At 39.8% G+C, this 26,664-nt stretch overlaps 1 protein-coding gene across 2 annotated transcripts in view; it reads right to left on the reverse strand.

Annotated features, from left to right (window-relative positions):
- The window catches only part of c11.1 (maestro heat like repeat family protein c11.1), a 148,941-nt gene that overhangs the window by 36,911 nt on the left and 85,366 nt on the right, over positions 1 to 26,664 (reverse strand). Inside the window, exons 18-21 of one of the 2 annotated variants that reach the window (XM_071686050.1) lie at positions 18,675 to 18,812; positions 12,409 to 12,517; positions 10,963 to 11,109; positions 5,136 to 5,159 (exon numbers count right to left, since the gene is read on the reverse strand). In XM_071686050.1, the coding sequence (XP_071542151.1) occupies positions 5,136 to 5,159; positions 10,963 to 11,109; positions 12,409 to 12,517; positions 18,675 to 18,812 (418 nt within the window). The remainder of the gene's footprint in view (positions 1 to 5,135; positions 5,160 to 10,962; positions 11,110 to 12,408; positions 12,518 to 18,674; positions 18,813 to 26,664) is intronic. The other variant, XM_071686051.1, reaches the window with a different exon arrangement.

Genomic DNA, 26,664 nt, shown 5'->3' on the forward strand with positions numbered 1-26,664 from the left:
TCTTATGTTTCAGCAAATGTTGCCATATCACAGGTAAAGCACATGATATCAAACATGGAATCTTACTGAAAAATTAAGTTATGAGGGCTTTAGATGGTGAAGTGATGGTTAGTAGGAGGGAGATGGTAGGGGGATTAGGTTTGTCTTTATCACCTCCTGATTTATATATAAATGATTAACAAACAGTTGCCATATCACTTGTACTACATATGATATCTAATGGAAACTTATCTTAAAACTTGGTGATAAAATTGTAAGAGATAGTCGAGCAAAATGCCTTGGAATGAATGCCCCTGGAAGGAAGGAGGAGGGTACTAGGATAGTCTATGTCACTTTTACTATACGATGCAAAAACTATTACCATATCACAAGTAATACGGACTTCACATAACGCTTCATAGCCCTGGGATTTTCTGAATGAAACATTAGCATACCACAAGCAATGCAGACTTTACATAACCCTTTATAGCCCAGGATTTTCTGAATGAAACAATAACAAGAAGTTAAGCATACAATCATTCTCTGCAATCTTTGGCTGCCTTGAACCCTGAAACATTCTGTTCTTCCTTGATAAACAATGTTCTGGATTACACTCATTATTAAAATCAGTCAATATCATCCATATCAAACACTTCTTCTTATGTAACCTCCTTCCTTTATAATTTTCTTTAAATAGGCAAGCTATGTACATGAGTTTTTTGGCACCATCAAACCTCCTAAACACCTCTAATTACATTTCAAGTGATATTCTTTTCTTGACTGTGTATCTTTAACATTCCTTCCAGACGTACTGAAAATCTACACTAATTTTGGGTGCAGTGAATAATGAGGTAACAGTGAATACAAACAGAGGCATGCCACAAGTACTCTTGTTTTTCCAAGTAGTCTAGTGGCAGGTGGAATACAAATATATATTGACAGTGCCAGTTGATGGGATACAAACTGCAGTGTTCAGTCATGATATCATTAAATTATAAATGATAAGTTAAAAAATTCCTTTCTTTGAACATTTTTGTGGTTTTGGTTCATTATACATGACAGCAAGAGAATTAGTATAAGCAGATGTGGCCTTCCTTCTTCTGTTTCTCAATGTTACCTTGCTGATGCAGGGTATGGCAACTAGGCATGAGGGAAGAGACATGAATTTATATATCTGTTTTCTTTTCTCTCAAGCATTTGTGCTGATTCCTGCAGGGCAGGGTGGTGCTGGGAATGGATGAAGACAAGCAAGTATGAAATTGTAATAGTATATATGTATGTATATATGTTATCCCTGGGGATAGGGGGGAAAGAATACTTCCCACGTATTCCCTGCGTGTCGGAGAAGGCGACTAAAAGGGGAGGGAGCGGGGGGCTGGAAATCCTCCCCTCTCATCATTTTTTTTTTTAATTTTCCAAAAGAAGGGACAGAGAAGGGGGCCAAGTGAGGATATTCCCTCAAAGGCCCAGTCCTCTGCTCTTAACGCTACCTCGCTAATGCGTGCAATGGCGAATAGTTTGAAAGAAAGAAAGAAAGTATGTATGTATGTATGTATGTATGTCTCATCCTCGTCTGTCTCCTTGCGCTACCTCGCAGACAGCAGTTAATTATAATAAATACAATGGAAGTAAGGGGAGTGGGGGAGGAATGGGATATATTTAGGGAATCAGTGATGGATTGCACAAAAGACGCTTGTGGCATGAGAAGAGTGGGAGGTGGGTTGATTAGAATGGGTAGTGAGTGGTGGGATGAAGAAGTAAGATTATTAGTGAAAGAGAAGAGAGAGGCATTTGGACGATTTTTGCAGGGAAAAAATGCAATTGAGTGGGAGATGTATAAAAGAAAGAGACAGGAGGTCAAGAGAAAGGTGCAAGAGGTGAAAAAGAGGGCAAATGAGAGTTGGGGTGAGAGAGTATCATTAAATTTTAGGGAGAATAAAAAGATGTTCTGGAAGGAGGTAAATAAAGTGCATAAGACAAGGGAGCAAATGGAAACTTCAGTGAAGGGCGCAAATGGGGAGGTGATAACAAGTAGTGGTGATGTGAGAGGAAGATGGAGTGAGTTTTTTGAAGGTTTGTTGAATGTGTTTGATGATAGAGTGGCAGATATAGGGTGTTTTGGTCGAGGTGGTGTGCAAAGTGAGAGGGTTAGGGAAAATGATTTGGTAAACAGAGAAGAGGTAGTAAAAGCTTTGCAGAAGATGAAAGCTGGCAAGGCAGCAGGTTTGGATGGCATTGCAGTGGAATTTATTAAAAAAGGGGGTGACTGTATTATTGACTGGTTGGTAAGGTTACTTAATGTATGTATGACACATGGTGAGGTGCCTGAGGATTGGCGGAATGCATGCATAGTGCCATTGTACAAAGGCAAAGGGGATAAGAGGGAGTGCTCAAATTTCGGAGGTATAAGTTTGTTGAGTATTCCTGGTAAATTATATGGGAGGGTATTAATTGAGAGGGTGAAGGCATGTACAGAGCATCAGATTGGGGAAGAGCAGTGTGGTTTCAGAAGTGGTAGAGGATGTGTGGATCAGGTGTTTGCTTTGAAGAATGTATGTGAGAAATACTTAGAAAAGCAAATGGATTTGTATGTAGCACTTATGGATCTGGAGAAGGTATATGATAGAGTTGATAGAGATGCTCTGTGGAAGGTATTAAGAATATATGGTGTGGGAGGCAAGTTGTTAGAAGCAGTGAAAAGTTTTTATCGAGGATGTAAGGCATGTGTACGCGTAGGAAGAGAGGAAAGTGATTGGTTCTCAGTGAATGTAAGTTTGCGGCAGGGGTGTGTGATGTCCCCATGGTTGTTTAATTTGTTTATGGATGGGGTTGTTAGGGAGGTGAATGCAAGAGTTTTGGAAAGAGGGGCAAGTATGAAGTCTGTTGGGGATGAGAGAGCTTGGGAAGTGAGTCAGTTGTTGTTCGCTGATGATACAGCACTGGTGGCTGATTCATGTGAGAAACTGCAGAAGCTGGTGACTGAGTTTGGTAAAGTGTATGAAAGAAGAAAGTTAAGAGTAAATGTGAATAAGAGCAAGGTTATTAGGTACAGTAGGGTTGAGGGTCAAGTCAATTGGGAGGTAAGTTTGAATGGAGAAAAACTGGAGGAAGTAGTGTTTTAGATATCTGGGAGTGGATCTGGCAGCAGATGGAACCATGGAAGCGGAAGTGGATCATAGGGTGGGGGAGGGGGCGAAAATCCTGGGAGCCTTGAAGAATGTGTGGAAGTCGAGAACATTATCTCGGAAAGCAAAAATGGGTATGTTTGAAGGAATAGTGGTACCAACAATGTTGTATAGTTGCGAGGCGTGGGCTACAGATAGAGTTGTGCGCAGGAGGGTGGATGTGCTGGAAATGAGATGTTTGAGGACAATGTGTGGTGTGAGGTGGTTTGATCGAGTAAGTAACGTAAGGGTAAGAGAGATGTGTGGAAATAAAAAGAGCGTGGTTGAGAGAGCAGAAGAGGGTGTTTTGAAATGGTTTGGGCACATGGAGAGAATGAGAGAGGAAAGATTGACCAAGAGGATATATGTATCGGAGGTGGAGGGAACGAGAAGTGGGAGACCAAATTGGAGGTGGAAAGATGGAGTGAAAAAGATTTTGTGTGATCGGGGCCTGAACATGCAGGAGGGTGAAAGGAGGGCAAGGAATAGAGTGAAATGGATCGATGTGGTATACCGGGGTTGACGTGCTGTCAGTGGATTGAATCAGGGCATGTGAAGCGTCTGGGGTAAACCATGGAAAGCTGTGTAGGCATGTATATTTGCGTGTGTGGATGTGTATGTATATACATGTGTATGGGGGTGGGTTGGGCCATTTCTTTTGTCTGTTTCCTTGCGCTACCTCGCAAACGCGGGAGACAGCGACAAAGAAAAAAAAAAAAATAAATAAAAAAAATAATGTATGCATGTATGTATGTATATGTATATGTGTGCATATTCCAAGAGGTTGCAGTGGTGCACATATACGTATGTGTATGTGAGTGGAGGTGTCTTTCTTTATCTGTTTCCTAGAGCTACCTTGCTAACATGGGAAACTGCAATCAAGCACGAAAAAGAGAGAAAAGTTAAAAAATATTTTTAAAATACCCTAAAAATACTTCACCATTAAAATATTATTTCATTAATGAAAAATATAAAAGAATATTTTTTAAAAATTTGTTGCAGGTACAAGGTGTATGCAAAGCAAGTCAATTCTCAAGTGCTGCAAGCCTAAAATATCTCAAGTCAAAATGCTACAAATTATGACAAAGGTGTACTATGTATACACTACACCCTTAATGACTCTGAGAAAATACTTAACCATAATACAGTGGATAAACAAAAAAAGCAGGTCTATATATTTTCTGGATATCCAAAAAAATATATGGTCCTAGCTTGTCAGCTGGCAAGATGATGACACCATCACCAAGTACAGGATGCAAACTAGCAGGGAGGGACCTGGACTAAACTGTTGGCTGCAATCACAGAAAAGGTGGTTTGTGAAAGAAAGACAAAAACCTCACCAGGCAACAAGAGGTTAGACGTTTTTAAACCCAAGAGATTCTAAAGTCTCAATGTCACTGGACAAACTAACCCTGAAGAGAAAAATGGAGGTAAACAATAAATGGATGGATGATAATAGTAGTTTAACCTTCTTCCTTACAAGACAGGATCCATACAATGAAAACAGCACATTTCTGTTGCATTATCTGTAGTGAATACTAGTGAGAGGAAAGCTACAGAAAACAATTACTCCATTATAAACAAAGGTGCAAGTAAGTGCATACTTGAAAAGATGAATGGGGACTAATGATCTCAAATTTCACATGTCACACATGAAAGGCAAGATTAAGAAATCAGAAATGAGAGGTATGTCATTCCTATATATTCTACACATTCCTATATGAAATACACCATATGCAAAGCAAATTCATACACTGCAAAGCAACAAAAGTATTACTGAAAAAAGCACATCCTTTAATGCATAACAATTCCAGCCATATGTTAATTTGAAATACACTGTGCACTATATAAAACTTATGCAGCATATCAAAAAGCAAAGAAAAGACTGTGTTATTAAAAAAACATCTTTAAGTGCATAATAATTCAAGCAGCATGAGCATTCTCAATCTCCATATATGCTCACAAGCCCTCTCTTTTGAAGTAGCAACTTACCATAGACCATGTGGGGAAATAGCACTAGAACAGAAAAAATATAAAATGTTCAGGTGAGCAGACATTCCAAATATAAGGCACACTGCCAAAATATATTAAAAAGAGATGCTGTGAAGAAAAATTAAAGCAACAGCTCTGATTTTTAAGCAGCTTCTGATTAAGAAAATGAGATATTCCTATAGATTTTGACAAATATTTTTCAAAGCACTGCTACATGCAAGAAATAGTGCAGTTCATGTATGTTTTAAAAAATTATTCATCTACATATCTGTATCTCTAAATGTTACTCTCTGGTATCTCTCCACATAGAACTAGGCCACAGAAGAAACATCTATAAGCTGTATTACCCAAACATGTGTCCCTAGCAAGCTCTAACCACCTTACAGCCTCTTAGATAATTTCCCAATACAATCTCTCATCCCCCTCCCCCTAAAGGATGCCTTGTGTCTTTCTCTCTATCTATTTACTTTCATCTTACACCTAAGTATTTCTTTACCAGTTTATCATAGTGCACGCCCTCCACATGACCATTCCTCTTCACAGGTTTTCTCTTACCCCACTCCATGAAACCACATCCCATGTCATTTCCTTTTTCTGACATCCCATATCTCCAATACATTTCACCACAATTTACTCTTTCTCACCTGGTAACAATGAAAGCACCCCTCATATAGCTCACTGAAAAAGACTGCCTTACAATACACGAGACTCTTGTATAGTGATGGCCTAAAGAGTGATATTTCACAACAACAACATTTAAGAATTAAGGTACAAATCACAGAATGAAACTAAGGCTTTGCAAAAGCAACAGATCTGAAAAAGTAATACCTTTTTAATTTACCACTCTGAATATTCTTTTCCATTAATAATGAAATATTCAAAGATACTGTACAACTTTTTCAGTCATAATGCATTTCATAATAATGTCAAAGCTAAATAATGATAATTTCTACTTCATACGCACTGGGAAAGTTGTTTGGAATCATATCTCACCTGCCAAAATTAGCCTTTAAAGGAACATCAGGATTATATTTGAGTAATATGCTTAATATGTGGCTTTAAAAATATTGAAGAGCACGACGTGAAAGTTGTGAGAGAGGATATGATTAAGAGGAACCCATGTAGTTGGAGGCAGAAAAACTCCATGGTGATAGAAAAGATACAGGTACTGGTTCATCTACCAGTCAGATTAACAACCAAGGATTCAGCAGAAGTGCACGATTTTTAAGACACAGCTGTGAGCCTCATTAATGACATGGATCTTGACCATGAACTATCTATCTATGTCTATCTATCTATATTTCCAGCACTTACTCCAACTGGAACTCCCTCAAAGGGGTGGCCAAGGCAAAGGAGTCTCCATAACTAAGGAACTCCAGTGCCGCCTTTTAGCCTTTAGTGCCTCACTCTAAACAGGCCACTGGCATAGGACAACTCTAGTGCAGTGTTTGCAGAGGCTTCCACCTAATGTTCCTAATGACTACTTCTGTCTAGTGCTCCTACCTACTACTTCTACCTAATGTTTCTGCCTAATGCTCCTGCCTAAATGTCCCTACCTACTACTTCTATCTACTGCTCCTACCATTTTGCCAAAAGGCAGGGCTAGTGAATAGTGCTCACAGCAGGAAAATCAAGTTAGAAGAATAAGCTGTGTGAGTTTAGTGTTGACAAGTGTTACAAATGACAAGGAGAGATTGTATGTTTGTAGACAGAATTCCAGTACTCCACCTGGATCAGAGGAGTGAAATATGATAACCACAAAAATGCAGGCTCATAATGCAAATGTTGCTAACTCTTCTGATACCCAGGCAGGTAGCACCAGTAATATACATCCCAGGTTGTTGCCTGCCTACCATCTTCTACCTACACACTGTGAATTTGCCCTGGCATTTTCTATAAAGTTTGCAGATGCTTCGTGTGCCAATAAAGAAATCTATAGAGAAAGAGAAAGGCAAGCCATACAATGGACACTAGAAAGTTTTTTCAAAACATAAAGGCAAACTTTTCTCTGTAGCTGAAACAGGTGCTGAATCAGATGATTTAAAGAGCAATGTAAACAAGCCTCATCACTTGACCTCTGCCTCCAAGTAACCCTCACTCTATCCCCATCCCACTCCTCCATCATTACCACCAGCATTCTATGTATCATTAAATTTCGTTATTCACCTATGATATGACAACAGCTGTTGGATTAAACTATCTTCCAACAGCTAATTAAGAAGTCTTATTCATGTCATATTAGAGTAAGTACATTATGGAAAACTGATAAGTTTAGGGTATAGTATGTACATACATAAGACTTTAACTGAAAAATTTTGGTCAAGAATGTACACTCCCTTTGAACATAGGTTTCAACAACTCAGATATTGACAGATCTCAAAGTTTGCTCAAAGTTTGTAACCTCATCATTATATGAAGGCCTGATTATCTATTCCATGCCCATATTTCCCACTTGTAGATCAGGGTTGGTAGAGCTTTGTCTATCAATCTAACTATATCTCTGACATCTTTTCCCTCCTGGAACTCCCTCAGTGGGGTGGCCACTACAACAGAGTTTCCATAACTGATGAACTCCAGTGCCACTTCTTAGCCTTTAGTGCCTCACTCTTAACAGGGTAACTCTAGTGCAGTGTCTGCAGAAACACCTACCTAATGCTCCTACTGACTACTGCTACCAATGCTCCTGCCTCAGTGTTCATACCTACTACTGCTCCTACCATTTTGCCAAAAGGCAGGGCTAATTCATTATGTTCACCATAGGAAAATCTAGTTATGAAGAACATGCTATGTTAGTTATGTGTTTTCAAGTGTTATGTGTGACAAGAAGAGATTGTTTGTTTGTGGACAGAATGCTAGTAATATATGTGTGGGTGAAACAATAAGAATAAAACAGCTACCTGGGTCAGAGGAGTGTAACGTGACAATCACAGGAGTCCTGGCTCACTACGCAGCCGTCACTAGCCCTCCAGGTACTCAGGCGAGCAGTACTAGTATCGTCCCTCCTTGCTTGTTGGTTGCTTACCAACTACTCCCTATAATTATGCTATTCCTCAATTCCTTTTTCACATTCACAGTCAAATTTTCCTCTTCATAATCCTCCCCAAAGATTCACTCACCTTCCAACCATCACACTACTGACTGTCGATCAATTTCTTTTACTCTATCTTTATCTCTGATGCCTGTTCCAACATGAACTACCCCTAGACGGTGGCCATGGCAATAGCATCTCCATATCTAGTGAGCTCAGTGCTGCTTCTTAGCCTTTAGTGCCTCACCCTTAACAGGCCACTGGCAGAAGGCAACTCTAGGGCAGCATTTGTAGAGGCTCCTACCTAATGTTCCTATTGACTACCTCAAATTCTCCTGCCTAAAAAACCATATATTTTATCCAAATTAAACTTGGCTTCTCCTTTTTCCTACCGTTGCTTTCATATTTCTCACTTCCCCATCCCCATATATTTCATTAATCTATTCACAATTACATCGACTAATTTCTAATGATGAGTTTTAGTATTATCCAGGACCTTTCTAAAGTTTCTTTCAGCCTATGGCTGCACTACTTCCACCAGCAGGGAAATGTAAACTCCTTTGGAGAGAAAAGTTCTCTGATGAAACTGTACTCTTCTTTATCACCCTTTCCTTTGTGAAAAGAAAGTCTCTGCCCTATCTGGTCATCTGATAATATTCTTACTTTATCATGAGAATTCTTCATTAAACTATCTCTTATTATCCCATTCACTCCAAGGGATTTACTCATTTTCAACTAGCTTCTATCTTATCCAGGGATATTGTTCTGTCTTGGAATTTTCTCTCCACTTTTCTCCACATATAATATTACTGCCTCATTCCCATCCTATGGTGAAGTCTATCCTAATTACTTCCTCCACATAATCAACACTTAACTGATTCAGGAAAAAACATTCTTTTACTCCTCCACTTTTTCCAAACCTTTTTTAACATTTATTATTATTTCACTTCTACCACTTTTTCACTGTTTCTATTTGTATTCTTTTTTTCTTCTAACTTTAAAATCTTTTACAAAGTTTGATTCTTCTCCCCTTCCCTCATCATTGTCTTTAATATTTTCTTACACTCTTCACACTCTTATTTCATCCTATCCATCAGACCCTCTGGAAAATCCTTCCACAGAAACTTTATATATATATCTCCCTCCTGACATTTCCTGCTTTTTTAATCACCTCTCCACCACACATAGTCATCGCTCACTCCAGCCCTTTTCATTCATCATAGCTAAACAAATATCTACTGTGAAGATGCTAGTGAGTTAAGGGAATGGGCAAAGGTTCTGGGAGTGCTAAAGGACATAAGGAAAGAGATAAAATTATCTGAGGTGGCAAAAATGGGTTTGTTTTAAGGAATAGTAGTCCCAACAATATTATATGGACATGAGGCATGTACTATCGATAAGGCTGTGCATAAGAGGGTGGGTACATTGGAAATGAAACGAATGAGAACAATATATGATGTGAGGTGGTTTGATTGAATAAGTATTGAAGGCATAAGAAAGATGTGTGGTAATAAAAGTGTGGTTGAGAGAACAGAAGAGGGTGAGCTGAAACGGTTTAAACATAGAAAGAGAATGAGTGAAGAAAGTTGACAAACAGGATATACGTGTCAAAAATAGAGGGAAAAAGGAGCATGGGGAGACTAGTTGGAGAAGGAATGATGGAGTGAAAAAGGTTTTGAGCAACTGAGGTCTGAACATGCAGGAAGGTGAAAAGCATGCATGGGATAGATTGAATTGAAGTAATGTGGCATCCAGGGGTTGAGGTGCTATCAATGGACAGAACCAGGGCATGTGAAGCATCCAGGGTAAACCATGGAAAGGTCTGTGGGGCCTGGTTGTGGATAGGGAGTTGTGGTTTTGGTACATTTCACACGACAGCTAGAGAATGGATGCAGACTGTCCTTGTCTGTTCTTGGTGCTATCTCGCTAATGTGAGAAATGGTGATCATGTATGAAAAACAAATAAGCATATTACCTTTACATAAAACAACATTCATGAATCTGCAAAAGCTCTGGTGGTAAAATCATGTCAAATGCATGCATTTTCCACTACATACTTTAACAACCAACTAGGGAACTAAGGAAGGATTGTGTTCAAAACTTAAAAGCCTTAAAGTACTCTTGAGTATCTTGTCAAGGTGGCACAGTACAGTAGCAAGATCTCACACTAATTACCTTTATCCTAAATATGACATATCAACAACACATGTACTGCTATCAACATCCAATATAACACATCCAATTATCCACGATGGCAATCTCCTCTACACGTATATCCTTGCACATCTCCAGACACACTTCCATGGTATAAACTATTCCAACTACACTATGCAAGTTATTCATCTCTACTGCTCTTATATCTTATCCATCCCAACCTATAAATATCAAGGTTTCACATCCATCTATCCAGTTATATCAGCTCCAAGTAAATCCCTCACATCTCTCAGCAAATCTAATGTATTGCTTTATTTACAGTACAGTACAGTGTTAATACCTAATCAAAATTTATTGAATCTCTGTCAAGTTTGTTTAAAAAATGTTTTCTGCATTTGTGGAAGGATCAATGGTAATATAGATTTTGCTTCCAAGAATTTCAACTTAATGGTCAACTTTTCATGACCATTAAGTGGAGGTCCAGATGTGGGTGTATTTTTGTTTCACTGTGCAGATGTTATACCTAATGTTTGCAGTTCCTAAGGTACATACACATGACTATCTAAGCTTAATAAATCCTACGCAGAATAACAGAAAAAGAAATAATACAAGCAGATGTCATGACTATAAACTGAAAAAACTTACTTGGTCATTCTGAAGATGAGCAAAATTGGCCAGGCCACGTACAGCCAGTCGACGAACGTGAACTGAACGGTCATTCAATCTTGTTAGTAACCCATCAGTGATATTCTCTAAAAGTTCATAATTTCCTCCACATTTTTCTGCTATCAACTGAAAGGTTATAAGAGGATAATGATCACACAAAGGCTTGGCTATAAGTCTATATTTTTGGGGAGGAAAAGGTGATGAGAAGGGGAAATGGGTAGTTGTTGTTAACAAGACGGAAGCAAAGGAGAGAAATGGAATAGGGGATGCAAAGAAGGGAAAAAAGGATGAAGAATGATAGAAGAAAAAGTTTTGAAGCAAATGAGAGAGTGATAGAGAACAGAAGTAAGGTTTTTATATTGGGTTTAGCAGTGCAAAGAGACAGTTTAATTGAAGTTTGAGTTTGAATGGAGAGAAAAGAAGTGCTCTAGGTACCAGGGAGTAAACATAGCAATCACTGGAACCATGGAAGCTTAAGTGAGGGGGGGGGGGGGGTGTCCTGGGTGCACTAAGGAGTGTGTGGAAAGAGAGTTTATTATTTGTGAGGGCAAAGATGGGTATGCTCAATGGTATAGCAGTCCTGACAGTGCCATATGGATGCAATGTGTGGGCCGCAGATAAAAAAGCACAAAAGAGAGTGGATGAATTGGAAATGAGATCTCAAGAACAATTTGTGGTGCGAATATCAACTGAAAAAGAAACAATAAGAAGAGCATGGTCAAAAGTGCTGAAGATGGTGTGCTGAAATGGTTTGGACACATGGAGAGGATAAGTGAGCAGAAGCTGACTAATAAAAAAAAAAAAAAGAGAGAGAGAGAGAGAGAGAGAGAGAGAGAGAGAGAGAGAGAGAGAGAGAGAGAGAGAGAGAGAGAGAGAGAGAGAGAGAGAGAGAGAGAGAGAGAGAGAGAGAGAGAGAGAGAGAGAGGGGGGGGGGGGCTTGGCTGCAGACAGGACACTAATTTTGGTGCACTATACATAACAGCTTGAGAGTGGATGTGAATATAAGAGATCTTTCTTCTTTTCTTGGTGCTACCATGCTATGAGGGAAATGGTGAACAAGTATGAAAAAAAAAAAAAGATAAACCAAACAAATACTACAATCCAGGGATCCCTTTTACAGAGCTCCTGCTGCTTCAAGACTGCACTGTAGTTAGTGGCAGGGAAGGATGGAGTCCTTTGGAAGAAGCAATTCTTTAACAAGATTATACTCCTTTCTGTCCAATGATGATGATTCAACCTCAACAAAGGCAACTTTTCACTTGGTGTGTACCCACATACAGGCAGTCTGGTAACATTTGTACCATCAATTATCGCATAATCATATAGTAGCAAAAAATGTGATCTAAAATTGTGGTCAAAATTTGCTGGTAATGCTGTTATTTCTAGTAATCCTGTGCAGAATTTAGATAAAGAATAGATAGTCACCTGAGCGAAGATTGCAGCCACGGTTACTCTCTGCATCTCATAAGCATGATGGGTATCTAAACAGCTAACCAGTTTCTCAATATGTTGAGGAGCATCATGCACCAACATCCTGTTTTTGGAGTATTGACAAAATATTTACAAATAAATATAGAAACAGTCAATATTCAAATCTCTAAAAGAAAATTATTATCTATGCTCTCATCTAGAAAGTATATGCACTTTCAGTCTTTCACACACTAATCATTCTCTGATGCTCATAGAACAGTATTCGCAGATGGAGAGGGATGCTTTCAAGTGGTGGCTCTGATAATCATTAATGGAAAAGTGTGCCTTTTACTGTTACAAATGCAAGATACAGACCTCCTTAATGAAGGTACAGAAGATGGAAGTATTAGAAACAAATCAATGCAAATAATATATCAGAAAACAAAAACTGGGATGAACTTCTTATTGAGTATAAATAAAATGATTAAAGAAATAGTGCTACACAAACTTTAACGTAAAAGAAAATTATCAAGAAAAGAAAAACAACAAATGAACAAAAAGATGGAAGAAAACACTGATATGCAACAAGAAGCTAAAATGTGGTACAATTAGAGGAAAAAATAAGAAATGCTGGCAATAAAAGTCAGTATTTAGAACTAGAGAGAATGATGAATATGACAACAAAACATTCAATGACTATGATGAACATGCACTTAATTATAAACATATTAAGAGGAGACATAATTGAGACAACTGACCAATTCAAAGAGAACTCTGCACCAGGGTTAGATGGAAATCCAGCCAAACCTCTCAAAATACTGCTATGAAATATTGTATCAATCTGGCTGGCAGTTATACATAAAATGGCATACATAACACCATTACAAAAAATGGGGATCCAAATTTTTGCTGACACTTTATGCACCTATCAGCTTAAAATCATAAATTTTTAAACTATCTGAGAGTAATAGAGAAATGCAAATGGGAACATCTTATTAACAATGAATTGATAAATCAAAACCATTAGAGTTTTGTATCTGGAAAAAACACATAAGCACAACCACTAACTCACTATAATCATATTCATAAAACTCAGGGAAAAAAAGAGAATGGATGGTCTAGATTTTGCAAAAACATTTGACAAAGTAAATTTTTGAGTGCTACTACTAAAAGTAGTGAAACAAAATATCAAAGGGATAAGAAAATGGATCATGGAATTTGTAAACAGCACGAAGTCTAAAGAAGTTTCAAAGGAGACACTAAATTAGCTGCAATGGAAACACGGAAGTAATTGCAAACAGAAATATTTCTGAGAAAGATGTGATTCTGTGTGTTCCACAAGGGACGGTATTAGATTTAACCCTTTTTAGCTTTGCTGATGACACAAGAGTAATTAATGAATCAGAAAATGAAGATGACAAAGAAAAAATGCAAAGTGATTTGGATACCACATACAAATGGGCCAAAAAGAATCTTAATTCACCTTATCTTCCTGCCCCAGGAGTCTCTTCTATATTTATGAGACTCCTGCAGCACTTAAGATGCTGGCCACATCCTTCGGTCAGGACCATAGGTCACAAAGTGTTGTGATGTGTGTGTGCCTATGAGCAGAGAGTGGAGGGCAAAAGAGTAATAAGTGCGCAGTGTCTTCTTTATGGTACCTGCATTGTGGGTATGAAGGGTCTTGGAATGTGCTGAAAAATTGTTTGTAGTGTTATTGTGATGGATGATGTCAAAAACATAGATGGGAGAGTGTGACTTATGTCTATCTCAAGAGTGTGGTTTCTGATGGGTGTACTTCTGGTGGGTTGGAGTTTAATAATGAGTTGGAGGGTCAGTTTTTTGTTTTTGGGTTATTTCTAAGTGTATGTGTTTTGTCAGTGCCATGTTTGTTAGGGTGAGCAGAGGGTGCTGAAGTGTGAGACAGGGGTAAGTTTTTCATTTCTACATTGGGGTTGACGATTAGTAATAGAGTGGTTTGGGTGAGAACGGTTTAATGGTGTTCAAAGAACTGAGCTCTAAGCATGTTGAGATGGTACTGAAAAGGGAGGACCTTTTTTCATTCTCAAGATATTGAGTATTTGTGGTTGCTGGGCATCCATTGATTGTTGCGAGTGCTTTATCATGTTTGGAAAGCAGCTTTGCTATGTTTGCTTTTGAAGGGGTGAAAGACCAGGCAAGTGAGGCAAGGTCAACATTCATGGTTTCTTTCTAAGCATTGTTTCACATTATATACACTATGCACCTTAGGCACTGGTATCATTTACACTTCCTTTACTATAATTTACTGAGGTAGATCTTTATGTACATGAATTAAGAGCTGGCACTTACTTAACACATTATGAGAAGTCAGTGCACTAAAGCACAATAAATGCTATAAGGTTTCATTTTTTCATCATGCATTATTTCAATCTTTATCTATTCATCATACTTTGTCACTGTCTCCCGCATTAGCGAGGTAACGCAAGGAAACAGACGAAAGAATGGCCCAACCCACCCACATACACATGTATATATATACACATCCACACATGCACATATACATACCTATACATCTCAACATATACATATATATACAAACACAGATATACATATATACACATGTACATAATTCATACTGTCTGCCCTTATTCATTCCCGTCTCCACCCCACCACACATGAAATGACAACCCCCTCAACCCCATCCCAACAATATGTGGTGTGACGTGGTCTGATCGAGTAAGTAATGAAAGGGTAAGAGAGATGTGTGGTAATAAAAAGAGTGTGGTTGAGAGAGCAGAAGAGGGTGTTTTGAAATGGTTTGGTCACATGGAGAATGAGCGAGGAAAGATTGACAAAGAGGATATATGTGTCAGAGGTGGAGAAAACGAGGAGAGTGAAAAAGATTTTGAGTGATCAGGGCTTGAACATGCATCTATATACACTAAACTCACAAAAACATACATCTGCACTTCTGTTTTTTCACAAAGGCAGAACTTCACTTAGTTATATGAGAAAGTGATTTTACATACCTAATCACCATAGATATAAGCACTATACAGCAGTTTTTGTTTTATTCTACTCAACTTACTAAATGTTCATCACACTCCTAGTGTTTCATCAAACAAGACAATTAGGTACGACATGAGAGGGTGATGCATGCAATTCCTTCATGACTGTCTGTAAATGTGTAGCATGAAATGAGTGTCATCTAAATGAGTTAACAGTTAAGACAATTGAAGTGATGATAATGGAATCCTTGAGGACTAGTGTAATGTACAAATAGGCAATTACCAAACACCATCATTGAGGTCTTCACCATCCAAATCAAAATTAGCAATGCTATTAGAAACCTCATATATATAAACTCCATATCAATTCCTGTCCTCCTATTTATCAACCACAGCTCACTGAACAATACATGCACATACAAAGCATGTGATGGATTGCGCAAAAGATGCTTGTGGCATGAGAAGAGTGGGAGGGGGGCTGTTTAGAAAGGGTAGTGAGTGGTGGGATGAAGAAGTAAGAGTATTAGTGAAAGAGAAGAGAGAGGCATTTGGACGATTTTTGCAGGGAAAAAATGCAATTGAGTGGGAGATGTATAAAAGAAAGAGACAGGAGGTCAAGAGAAAGGTGCAAGAGGTGAAAAAAAGGGCAAATGAGAGTTGGGGTGAGAGACTATCAGTAAATTTTAGGGAGAATAAAAAGATGTTCTGGAAGGAGGTAAATAGGGTGCGTAAGACAAGGGAGCAAATGGGAACTTCAGTGAAGGGCGTAAATGGGGAGGTGATAACAAGTAGCGGTGATGTGAGAAGGAGATGGAATGAGTATTTTGAAGGTTTGTTGAATGTGTCTGATGACAGAGTGGCAGATATAGGGTGTTTTGGTCGAGGTGGTGTGCAAAGTGAGAGGGTTAGGGAAAATGATTTGGTAAACAGAGAAGAGGTAGTAAAAGCTTTGCGGAAGATGAAAGCCGGCAAGGCAGCAGGTTTGGATGGTATTGCAGTGGAATTTATTAAAAAAGGGGGTGACTGTATTGTTGACTGGTTGGTAAGGTTATTTAATGTATGTATGACTCATGGTGAGGTGCCTGAGGATTGGCGGAATGCGTGCATAGTGCCATTGTACAAAGGCAAAGGGGATAAGAGTGAGTGCTCAAATTACAGAGGTATAAGTTTGTTGAGTATTCCTGGTAAATTATATGGGAGGGTATTGATTGAGAGGGTGAAGGCATATACAGAGCATCAGATTGGGGAAGAGCAGTGCGGTTTCAGAAGTGGTAGAGGATGTGTGGATCAGGTGTTTGCTTTGAAGAATGTATGTGAGAAATACTTAGAAAAGCAAATGGATTTGTATGTAGCATTTATGGATCTGGAGAAGGCATATGATAGAGTTGATAGAGATGCTCTGTGGAAGGTATTAAGAATATATGGTGTTGGAGGCAAGTTGTTAGAAGCAGTGAAAAGTTTTTATCGAGGATGTAAGGCATGTGTACGTGTAGGAAGAGAGGAAAGTGATTGGTTCTCAGTGAATGTAGGTTTGCGGCAGGGGTGTGTGATGTCTCCATGGTTGTTTAATTTGTTTATGGATGGGGTTGTAAGGGAGGTAAATGCAAGAGTCCTGGAAAGAGGGGCAAGTATGAAGTCTGTTGGGGATGAGAGAGCTTGGGAAGTGAGTCAGTTGTTGTTCGCTGATGATACAGCGCTGGTGGCTGATTCATGTGAGAAACTGCAGAAGCTGGTGACTGAGTTTGGTAAAGTGTGTGGAAGAAGAAAGTTGAGAGTAAATGTGAATAAAAGCAAGGTTATTAGGTACAGTAGGGGTGAGGGTCAAGTCAATTGGGAGGTGAGTTTGAATGGAGAAAAACTGGAGGAAGTGAAGTGTTTTAGATATCTGGGAGTGGATCTGTCAGCGGATGGAACCATGGAAGCGGAAGTGGATCATAGGGTGGGGGAGGGGGCGAAAATTTTGGGAGCCTTGAAAAATGTGTGGAAGTCGAGAACATTATCTCGGAAAGCAAAAATGGGTATGTTTGAGGGAATAGTGGTTCCAACAATGTTGTATGGTTGCGAGGCGTGGGCTATGGATAGAGATGTGCGCAGGAGGATGGATGTGCTGGAAATGAGATGTTTGAGGACAATGTGTGGTGTGAGGTGGTTTGATCGAGTAAGTAACGTAAGGGTAAGAGAGATGTGTGGAAATAAAAAGAGCGTGGTTGAAAGAGCAGAAGAGGGTGTTTTGAAATGGTTTGGGCACATGGAGAGAATGAGTGAGGAGAGATTGACCAAGAGGATATATGTGTCGGAGGTGGAGGGAACGAGGAGAAGAGGGAGACCAAATTGGAGGTGGAAAGATGGAGTGAAAAAGATTTTGTGTGATCGGGGCCTGAACATGCAGGAGGGTGAAAGGAGGGCAAGGAATAGAGTGAATTGGAGTCATGTGGTATACAGGGGTTGACGTGCTGTCAGTGGATTGAATCAGGGCATGTGAGGCGTCTGGGGTGAACCATGGAGAGCTGTGTGGGTATGTATATTTGCGTGTGTGGACGTGTGTATGTACATGTGTATGGGGGGGGGGGGTTGGGCCATTTCTTTCGTCTGTTTCCTTGCGCTACCTCGCAAACGCGGGAGACAGCGACAAAGTATAAAAAAAAAAAAAAAAAAAAAAAAAACAAAGCAATACAATACAAAGTACCTGACCTCATGTTAGCATGGGAGTTTCCATGTTAATGACCCCTCCTTGCTCTCTTCCTCTTCCCAAAAAAGGACACAAGAGATGTCCGTATAGAAAATAAACAGACAAACTTATCAACAACAGCCAAAACCAGACTATCAGACTACCTCTCAGACCTACTGACTCACCTTCATCACCAGGCCAAATACTATGTTTATCTTTTTTAGCAACTATCAACAACACTCAAAGCCATTCCTGACTTCCCATTAGACTACTTTACTCTCATCACCACACATCAGTTTCATCATAAAACTTACAATGCCCCAAACAAATCTTTTGCTAAATTTAATAAATCAAACAGCTCCTAAGGCTCTCAATACCTAAAAAAAGGTCTATCAGACTTCAACCTACACTTTCTCACCTTCACAGATCTGGGAGTAACGTACTTCGTTAGAACAATCATAACAGCACCTAAAAACTCTATTCCAAAAGTAATATTAAAAAGCTTAACTTTAATTGCACCTTACATATAAAGACACTACATAATGGTCTCAGATCAAAAGTAAATTATCGATTTTACCTAGCTATACATGGATATTTCTGCAAGCAGTGAAAGTGGCACTTACGCTATAATTTCTGAGATAGTATGAAGGAATATCTCAAGAGTGTCATCATTCTCATCTCTAATCTTTGAAGCTAACACAGTGGTGAGTGATTTACTATCTATCACATTCACTAAAGAGTGAAGACACTTCAGGACAATTCTGAAAATAGAGAAAAAGAATATTATTATTAAAATTCTGACAGGGAATGTTGCAATCATATTAAATGGTAATGAAATCAATAAAAATCATGGGAACAAAACATTCTTTAACAACAGTCCTTCGTTCATGCTCCTATATAACATGACAAATTTCTTTTATCTAACAAATATTCAATTCATGGCAATACTGGTACTTGTACTCATATGAAGAATTTTAACTGTTTAAGTTGAGCAGACATAGTGAAAAACAAGTTCATCATAGCAGTGGGTTATAAATGAAAAGAATACTGAGTGTATGAACATATGATGATTACCCTTAAAATGCTTTAGTTGTCAACTAATAATGTATGGGTCACTACAAATATTGGGAAATTACTATGTAATGGCTCCTTCACTCATATGAATTCAGTGCTAATGCGTTATCAAACCATACATACATGCATGCCACTTGCTGTCTCCTGCCATAGCTGGAAAAAACAACATATACTTCAATTATCACATATAGGTGCATTACATATGACAACTAGAGACCAAATGTGAATGAATGTGGCGTTTTTTTATCTGTTTTTCTGGCACTACCTCACTGATGCAAGGGGTAGCAATGCTGTTTCCTGTTTGGCAAGGTGGCGCCGGGAATATATGAAGGCAATCAAGTAAGAATATGTACATGTGTATATATGTATATGTCTATGTATGTGTATGTATATGTATTCACACATGTATATGATGATATGTATATGTACGTTCCTATGAGTCCACAGGGAAATGAAACACGATAAGTTCCCAAGTGCACTTTTGTGTAATAATCACATCATTAGGGGAGATACAAGAAATATAACAGTCAGTTGATGTACATGTATGTGCGATTATGCATATATATGTGTATGTGAGTGGATGGGTCAATCTTAGTCTGTTTTCTTGTGTTACCTTGCTGATGCGGGAAATGGCGATCATGCTTGGAAAGGACACTTGTGTGAGGAAGTACTGGGAGAGATTGAGTGTAGAATGGCAAGGGGTGAAAGCAAACGATGTGAGGGGAGTGGGTGAAGAATGGGATGTATTTATGGAAGCAGTGATGGCATGTGTAAAAGATGCATGTGGCATGAGAAACGTGGGAGGTGGGCAGATTAGAAAGGGTAGCGAGTTGTGGGATGAAGATGTAAAGTTGATAATGAAAGAGAAAAGAAAGGCGTTTGGATGATACTTACAAGGAAGGAGTGCAAATGACTGGGTGATGTATAAATGTATAATAGAAAGCAGCAGGAGGTCAAGAGGAAGGTGCAAGGGTTGAAAAAGAGGGCAAATGAGAGTTGAGGTGAGAGTATCATTAAATTTTAGGGATTGAACCAGGGCATGTGGAGCATCCGAGGTAAACCATGGAAAGGTCTGTGGGGTCTGGATGTGAAAAGGGAGCTGTAGTTTTGGTGCATTACATATGACAGCTAGAGACTGAGTGTGAACGAATGTGGCCTTTTTTGTCTTTTCCTGGCGCTACCTCGCTGGGGGAGAATGCTATTTCATGTGTGGTGGGGTGACAATGGGAATGAATGAAGGCAGCAAGTATGAATATGTACATGTGTATATATTGGAAAGGATCACAATTTTGCGCATGATCAAGATATTCCTATGAGTCATGGGGAAAATGAAACACGATAACTTCCCAGGTGCACTTTCGTGTAATAATCACATCATCAGGGGAGACACAAGAGTGAAATATAACAGTCAGTTGATATACATCGAAGAGACAAAGCTAGGACGCCATTTGGTAAGCATGCGATTGTCCAAGACAATCGCATGTGTACATATATGTATGTATACATTATAATGTGTATGTATGTGTGCATGTATGGGTGTTTATGTTTATACATGTGTATGTGGGTGGGTCAGGCCATTCCTCGTCTGTTTTCTTGTGCTACCTCGCTGATGCAGGACAAAGCAATCAAGTATAATAAGCAAAATAGATGAAAAGAAAGATGTTTTGGAAGGAGGTAAATAACGTGCGTAAGACAAGAGAACAAATGGGAACATCGGCGAAGGGGAAAATGGAGGAAGTAATAGCAGGTAGGGATGAAGTGAGAAGGAGAAAGTATTTTGAAGGTTTGTTTAATGTGTTTGATGACAGAGAGGTACATGTAGGGTGTTTTGGTCAGGGCGTTGTGAGAAGTGAGAGGGTCAGGGAAAATGGTTTGGTTAAGAAAGAAGAGGTTCTGAAAGCTTTGGGTGAAGTACCTGAGGATTGGCAGAATGCATCCATAGTGTGATTGCACAAAGGCAAAGGGGATAAAGGTGAGTGTTCAAACTAATACAGAGGTGTAAGTTTGTTGAGTATTTCCTGGGAAATTCTATGGGAGGGTATCAACTGAGAGGGTGAAGGTATGTACAAAGTGTCAGACTAGAAAGAAACAGTGTGGTTTCAGAAGAGGTAGAGGGTGTGTGGATCATGTGTTTGCTTTGAAGAATGTGTCTGATAAATACTTAAAAAAACAGATGGATTTGTATGTAGCATATATGGATCTGGAGAAGGCATATGATAGGGCTGACAGATGCTTTGTGGAAGGTCTTACAAGTATATGTCTCCAGCTTTGATAAAACTGCTCGCCAATAACAGAAATCAGAGAACAAATCCCAACTCTTAACACCACCATAACTAACCTAGTTGCAAACATGTAAACTACTATTCTCTTCAAGATATAATGCACAGCAATTATCCCTGGCGACTGTTAAAGGAGATCCACATCTATCACCAATCCAACCCCTACTCATGGGGAACTGCTGACCCATTCCAATGACATCCCTTCTTCTCAAGAACGGGAAAATACTCATGAGACACTGCTCAAAACTACGCCACAAATCAAACACACTCTTAAACAGGAAAATCATGAAAAAGCTTCATAAAATCCATCCATAGCCAACTGGTCACCCTTTACTCCCACTGATACAAGCAATGCTGAAATGGTTTGGATGTATGAAGATAACTGAAAAAAAAAAGGCTAAGAGGATCTACAAGTCAAAAGTAAAGGGAACAAAGGGGATGAGGAGACTAAGAAGATGGAAGGATGAAGTGAAAGAGGCTTCCGAGTTGTGGCATGAACATTCAAGAGGGTGAGAGTTGAGTATAGGATAGAATGAAATACAGTGATGTTGTGTACAGAGGATATGTGTCATTAGTGGGCTGAACCATGTCTCTGGCAGTGGTCTGAGGAAACCACAAAAAGGTCTGTGAGGAATGTCTGTGGATAATGGGGCCTAGTTCTGGTGTATTAATAGATAAAGAGCGAATGTAAGCAAATGTGGCTATCATTCATCTCTTCCTGGGACTACCTTGCTGGGGCAAGAAATGGCAAACAAGTACGATAATATCATAAAACTAATATACAAAGAGATGGACAAGTGGAAGGTGGAATTTGAATTAATAGTCATGTCACAAGATTTGAGACAGATAACACTGATATTTTCAGAAAAGGATTAAAGAGCTCTCATGGAGGGAAATATGCAGCCTTACAAGTTTGCACTTCATTTTTGCAAGAAAACAAAGTGTATGGTATCTTTTTGTTCTTTTTCCAGCTTTTATATTGTCTGGCACAATAATATTATTGTCTTTTTGTTCTTTTTCCAGCTTTTATATTGTCTGGCACAATAATATATCATATTAAGGATCTGGTATATCTTTTTTTTTTTTTTTTTTTTGCTTTGTCGCTGTCTCCCGCGTTTGCGAGGTAGCGCAAGGAAACAGACGAAAGAAATGGCCCAACCCACCCCCATACACATGTATATACATATGTCCACACACGCAAAATATACATACCTACACAGCTTTCCATGGTTTACCCCAGACGCTTCATATGCCCCGATTCAATCCACTGACAGCACGTCAACCCCGGTATACCACATCGCTCCAATTCACTCTATTCCTTGCCCTCCTTTCACCCTCCTGCATGTTCAGGCCCCGATCACACAAAATCTTTTTCACTCCATCTTTCCACCTCCAATTTGGTCTCCCTCTTCTCCTCGTTCCCTCCACCTCCGACACATATATCCTCTTGGTCAATCTTTCCTCACTCATTCTCTCCATGTGCCCAAACCATTTCAAAACACCCTCTTCTGCTCTCTCAACCACGCTCTTTTTATTTCCACACATCTCTCTTACCCTTACGTTACTTACTCGATCAAACCACCTCACACCACACATTGTCCTCAAACATCTCATTTCCAGCATATCCATCCTCCTGCGCACAACTGTATCCATAGCCCACGCCTCGCAACCATACAACATTGTTGGAACCACTATTCCTTCAAACATACTCATTTTTGCTTTCCGAGATAATGTTCTCGACTTCCACACATTCTTCAAGGCTCCCAGAATTTTCGCCCCCTCCCCCACCCTATGATCCACTTCCGCTTCCATGGTTCCATCCGCTGCCAGATCCACTCCCAGATATCTAAAACACTTCACTTCCTCCAGTTTTTCTCCATTCAAACTCACCTCCCAATTGACTTGACCCTCAACCCTACTGTACCTAATAACCTTGCTCTTATTCACATTTACTCTTAACTTTCTTCTTTCACACACTTTACCAAACTCAGTCACCAGCTTCTGCAGTTTCTCACATGAATCAGCCACCAGCGCTGTATCATCAGCGAACAACAACTGACTCACTTCCCAAGCTCTCTCATCCCCAACAGACTTCATACTTGCCCCTCTTTCCAAAACTCTTGCATTCCCCTCCCTAACAACTCCATCCATAAACAAATTAAACAACCATGGAGACATCACACACCCCTGCCGCAAACCTACATTCACTGAGAACCAATCACTTTCCTCTCTTCCTACACGTACACATGCCTTACATCCTCGATAAAAACTTTTCACTGCTTCTAACAACTTGCCTCCCACACCATATATTCTTAATACCTTCCACAGAGCATCTCTATCAATATCATATGCCTTCTCCAGATCCATAAATGCTACATACAAATCCATTTGCTTTTCTAAGTATTTCTCACATACATTCTTCAAAGCAAACACCTGATCCACACATCCTCTACCACTTCTGAAACCACACTGCTCTTCCCCAATCTGATGCTCTGTACATGCTTTCACCCTCTCAATCAATACCCTCCCATATAATTTACCAGGAATACTCAACAAACTTATACCTCTGTAATTTGAGCACTCACTCTTGTCCCCTTTGCCTTTGTACAATGGCACTATGCACGCATTCCGCCAATCCTCAGGCACCTCACCGTGAGTCATACATATATCAAATAACCTTACCAACCAGTCAACAATACAGTCACCCCCTTTTTTAATAAATTCCACTGCAATACCATCCAAACCTGCTGCCTTACCGGCTTTCATCTTCCGCAAAGCTTTTACTACCTCTTCTCTGTTTACCAAATCATTTTCCCTAACCCTCTCACTTTGCACACCACCTCGACCAAAACACCCTATATCTGCCACTCTATCATCAAACACATTCAACAAACCTTCAAAATACTCACTCCATCTCCTTCTCACATCACCACTACTTGTTATCACCTCCCCATTTGCGCCCTTCACTGAAGTTCCCATTTGCTCCCTTGTCTTACGCACTTTATTTACCTCCTTCCAGAACATCTTTTAATTCTCCCTAAAATTTAATGATACTCTCTCACCCCAACTCTCATTTGCCCTTTTTTTCACCTCTTGCACCTTTCTCTTGACCTCCTGTCTCTTTCTTTTATACGTCTCCCACTCAACTGCATTTTTTCCCTGCAAAAATCGTCCAAATGCCTCTCTCTTCTCTTTCACTAATACTCTTACTTCTTCATCCCACCACTCACTACCCTTTCTAATCAACCCACCTCCCACTCTTCTCATGCCACAAGCATCTTTTGCGCAATCCATCACTGATTCCCTAAATACATCCCATTCCTCCCCCACTCCCCTTACTTCCATTGTTCTCACCTTTTTCCATTCTGTACTCAGTCTCTCCTGGTACTTCCTCACACAAGTCTCCTTCCCAAGCTCACTTACTCTCACCACCCTCTTCACCCCAACATTCACTCTTTTTTTCTGAAAACCCATACAAATCTTCACCTTAGCCTCCACAAGATAATGATCAGACATCCCTCCAGTTGCACCTCTCAGCACATTAACATCCATATATGTATGTATGTGTGTGTGTGTGTATATGTGCGTGTGTGTGTGTATGTGTGTGTATGTGTATATATATATATATATATTTTTTTTTTATTATACTTTGTCGCTGTCTCCCGCGTTTGCGAGGTAGCGCAAGGAAACAGACGAAAGAAATGGCCCAACCCCCCCCATACACATGTATATACATACGTCCACACACGCAAATATACATACCTACACAGCTTTCCATGGTTTACCCCAGACGCTTCACATGCCTTGATTCAATCCACTGACAGCACGTCAACCCCGGTATACCACATTGCTCCAATTCACTCTATTCCTTGCCCTCCTTTCACCCTCCTGCATGTTCAGGCCCCGATCACACAAAATCTTTTTCACTCCATCTTTCCACCTCCAATTTGGTCTCCCTCTTCTCCTCGTTCCCTCCACCTCCGACACATATATCCTCTTGGTCAATCTTTCCTCACTCATCCTCTCCATGTGCCCAAACCACTTCAAAACACCCTCTTCTGCTCTCTCAACCATGCTCTTTTTATTTCCACACATCTCTCTTACCCTTATGTTACTCACTCGATCAAACCACCTCACACCACACATTGTCCTCAAACATCTCATTTCCAGCACATCCATCCTCCTTCGCACAACTCTATCCATAGCCCACGCCTCGCAACCATACAACATTGTTGGAACCACTATTCCTTCAAACATACCCATTTTTGCTTTCCGAGATAATGTTCTCGACTTCCACACATTCTTCAAGGCCCCCAGAATTTTCGCCCCCTCCCCCACCCTATGATGCACTTCCGCTTCCATGGTTCCATCTGCTGCCAGATCCACTCCCAGATATCTAAAACACTTCACTTCCTCCAGTTTTTCTCCATTCAAACTCACCTCCCAATTGACTTGACCCTCAACCCTACTGTACCTGATAACCTTGCTCTTATTCACATTTACTCTTAACTTTCTTCTTCCACACACTACCAAACTCAGTCACCAGCTTCTGCAGTTTCTCACATGAATCAGCCACCAGCGCTGTATCATCAGCGAACAACAACTGACTCACTTCCCAAGCTCTCTCATCCCCAACAGACTTCATACTTGCCCCTCTTTCCAAAACCCTTGCATTTACCTCCCTAACAACCCCATCCATAAACAAATTAAACAACCATGGAGACATCACACACCCCTGCCGCAAACCTACATTCACTGAGAACCAATCACTTTCCTCTCTTCCTACACGTACACATGCCTTACATCCTCGATAAAAACTTTTCACTGCTTCTAACAACTTGCCTCCCACACCATATATTCTTAATACCTTCCACAGAGCATCTCTATCAACTCTATCATATGCCTTCTCCAGATCCATAAATGCTACATACAAATCCATTTGCTTTTCTAAGTATTTCTCACATACATTCTTCAAAGCAAACACCTGATCCACACATCCTCTACCACTTCTGAAACCACACTGCTCTTCCCCAATCTGATGCTCTGTACATGCCTTCACCCTCTCAATCAATACCCTCCCATATAACTTACCAGGAATACTCAACAAACTTATACCTCTGTAATTTGAGCACTCACTCTTATCCCCTTTGCCTTTGTACAATGGCACTATGCACGCATTCCGCCAATCCTCAGGCACCTCACCATGAGTCATACATACATTAAATAACCTTACCAACCAGTCAACAATACAGTCACCCCC

This window comes from Panulirus ornatus, chromosome 41 (assembly GCF_036320965.1).
Source record: "Panulirus ornatus isolate Po-2019 chromosome 41, ASM3632096v1, whole genome shotgun sequence".
NCBI lineage: Eukaryota > Metazoa > Arthropoda > Malacostraca > Decapoda > Palinuridae > Panulirus > Panulirus ornatus.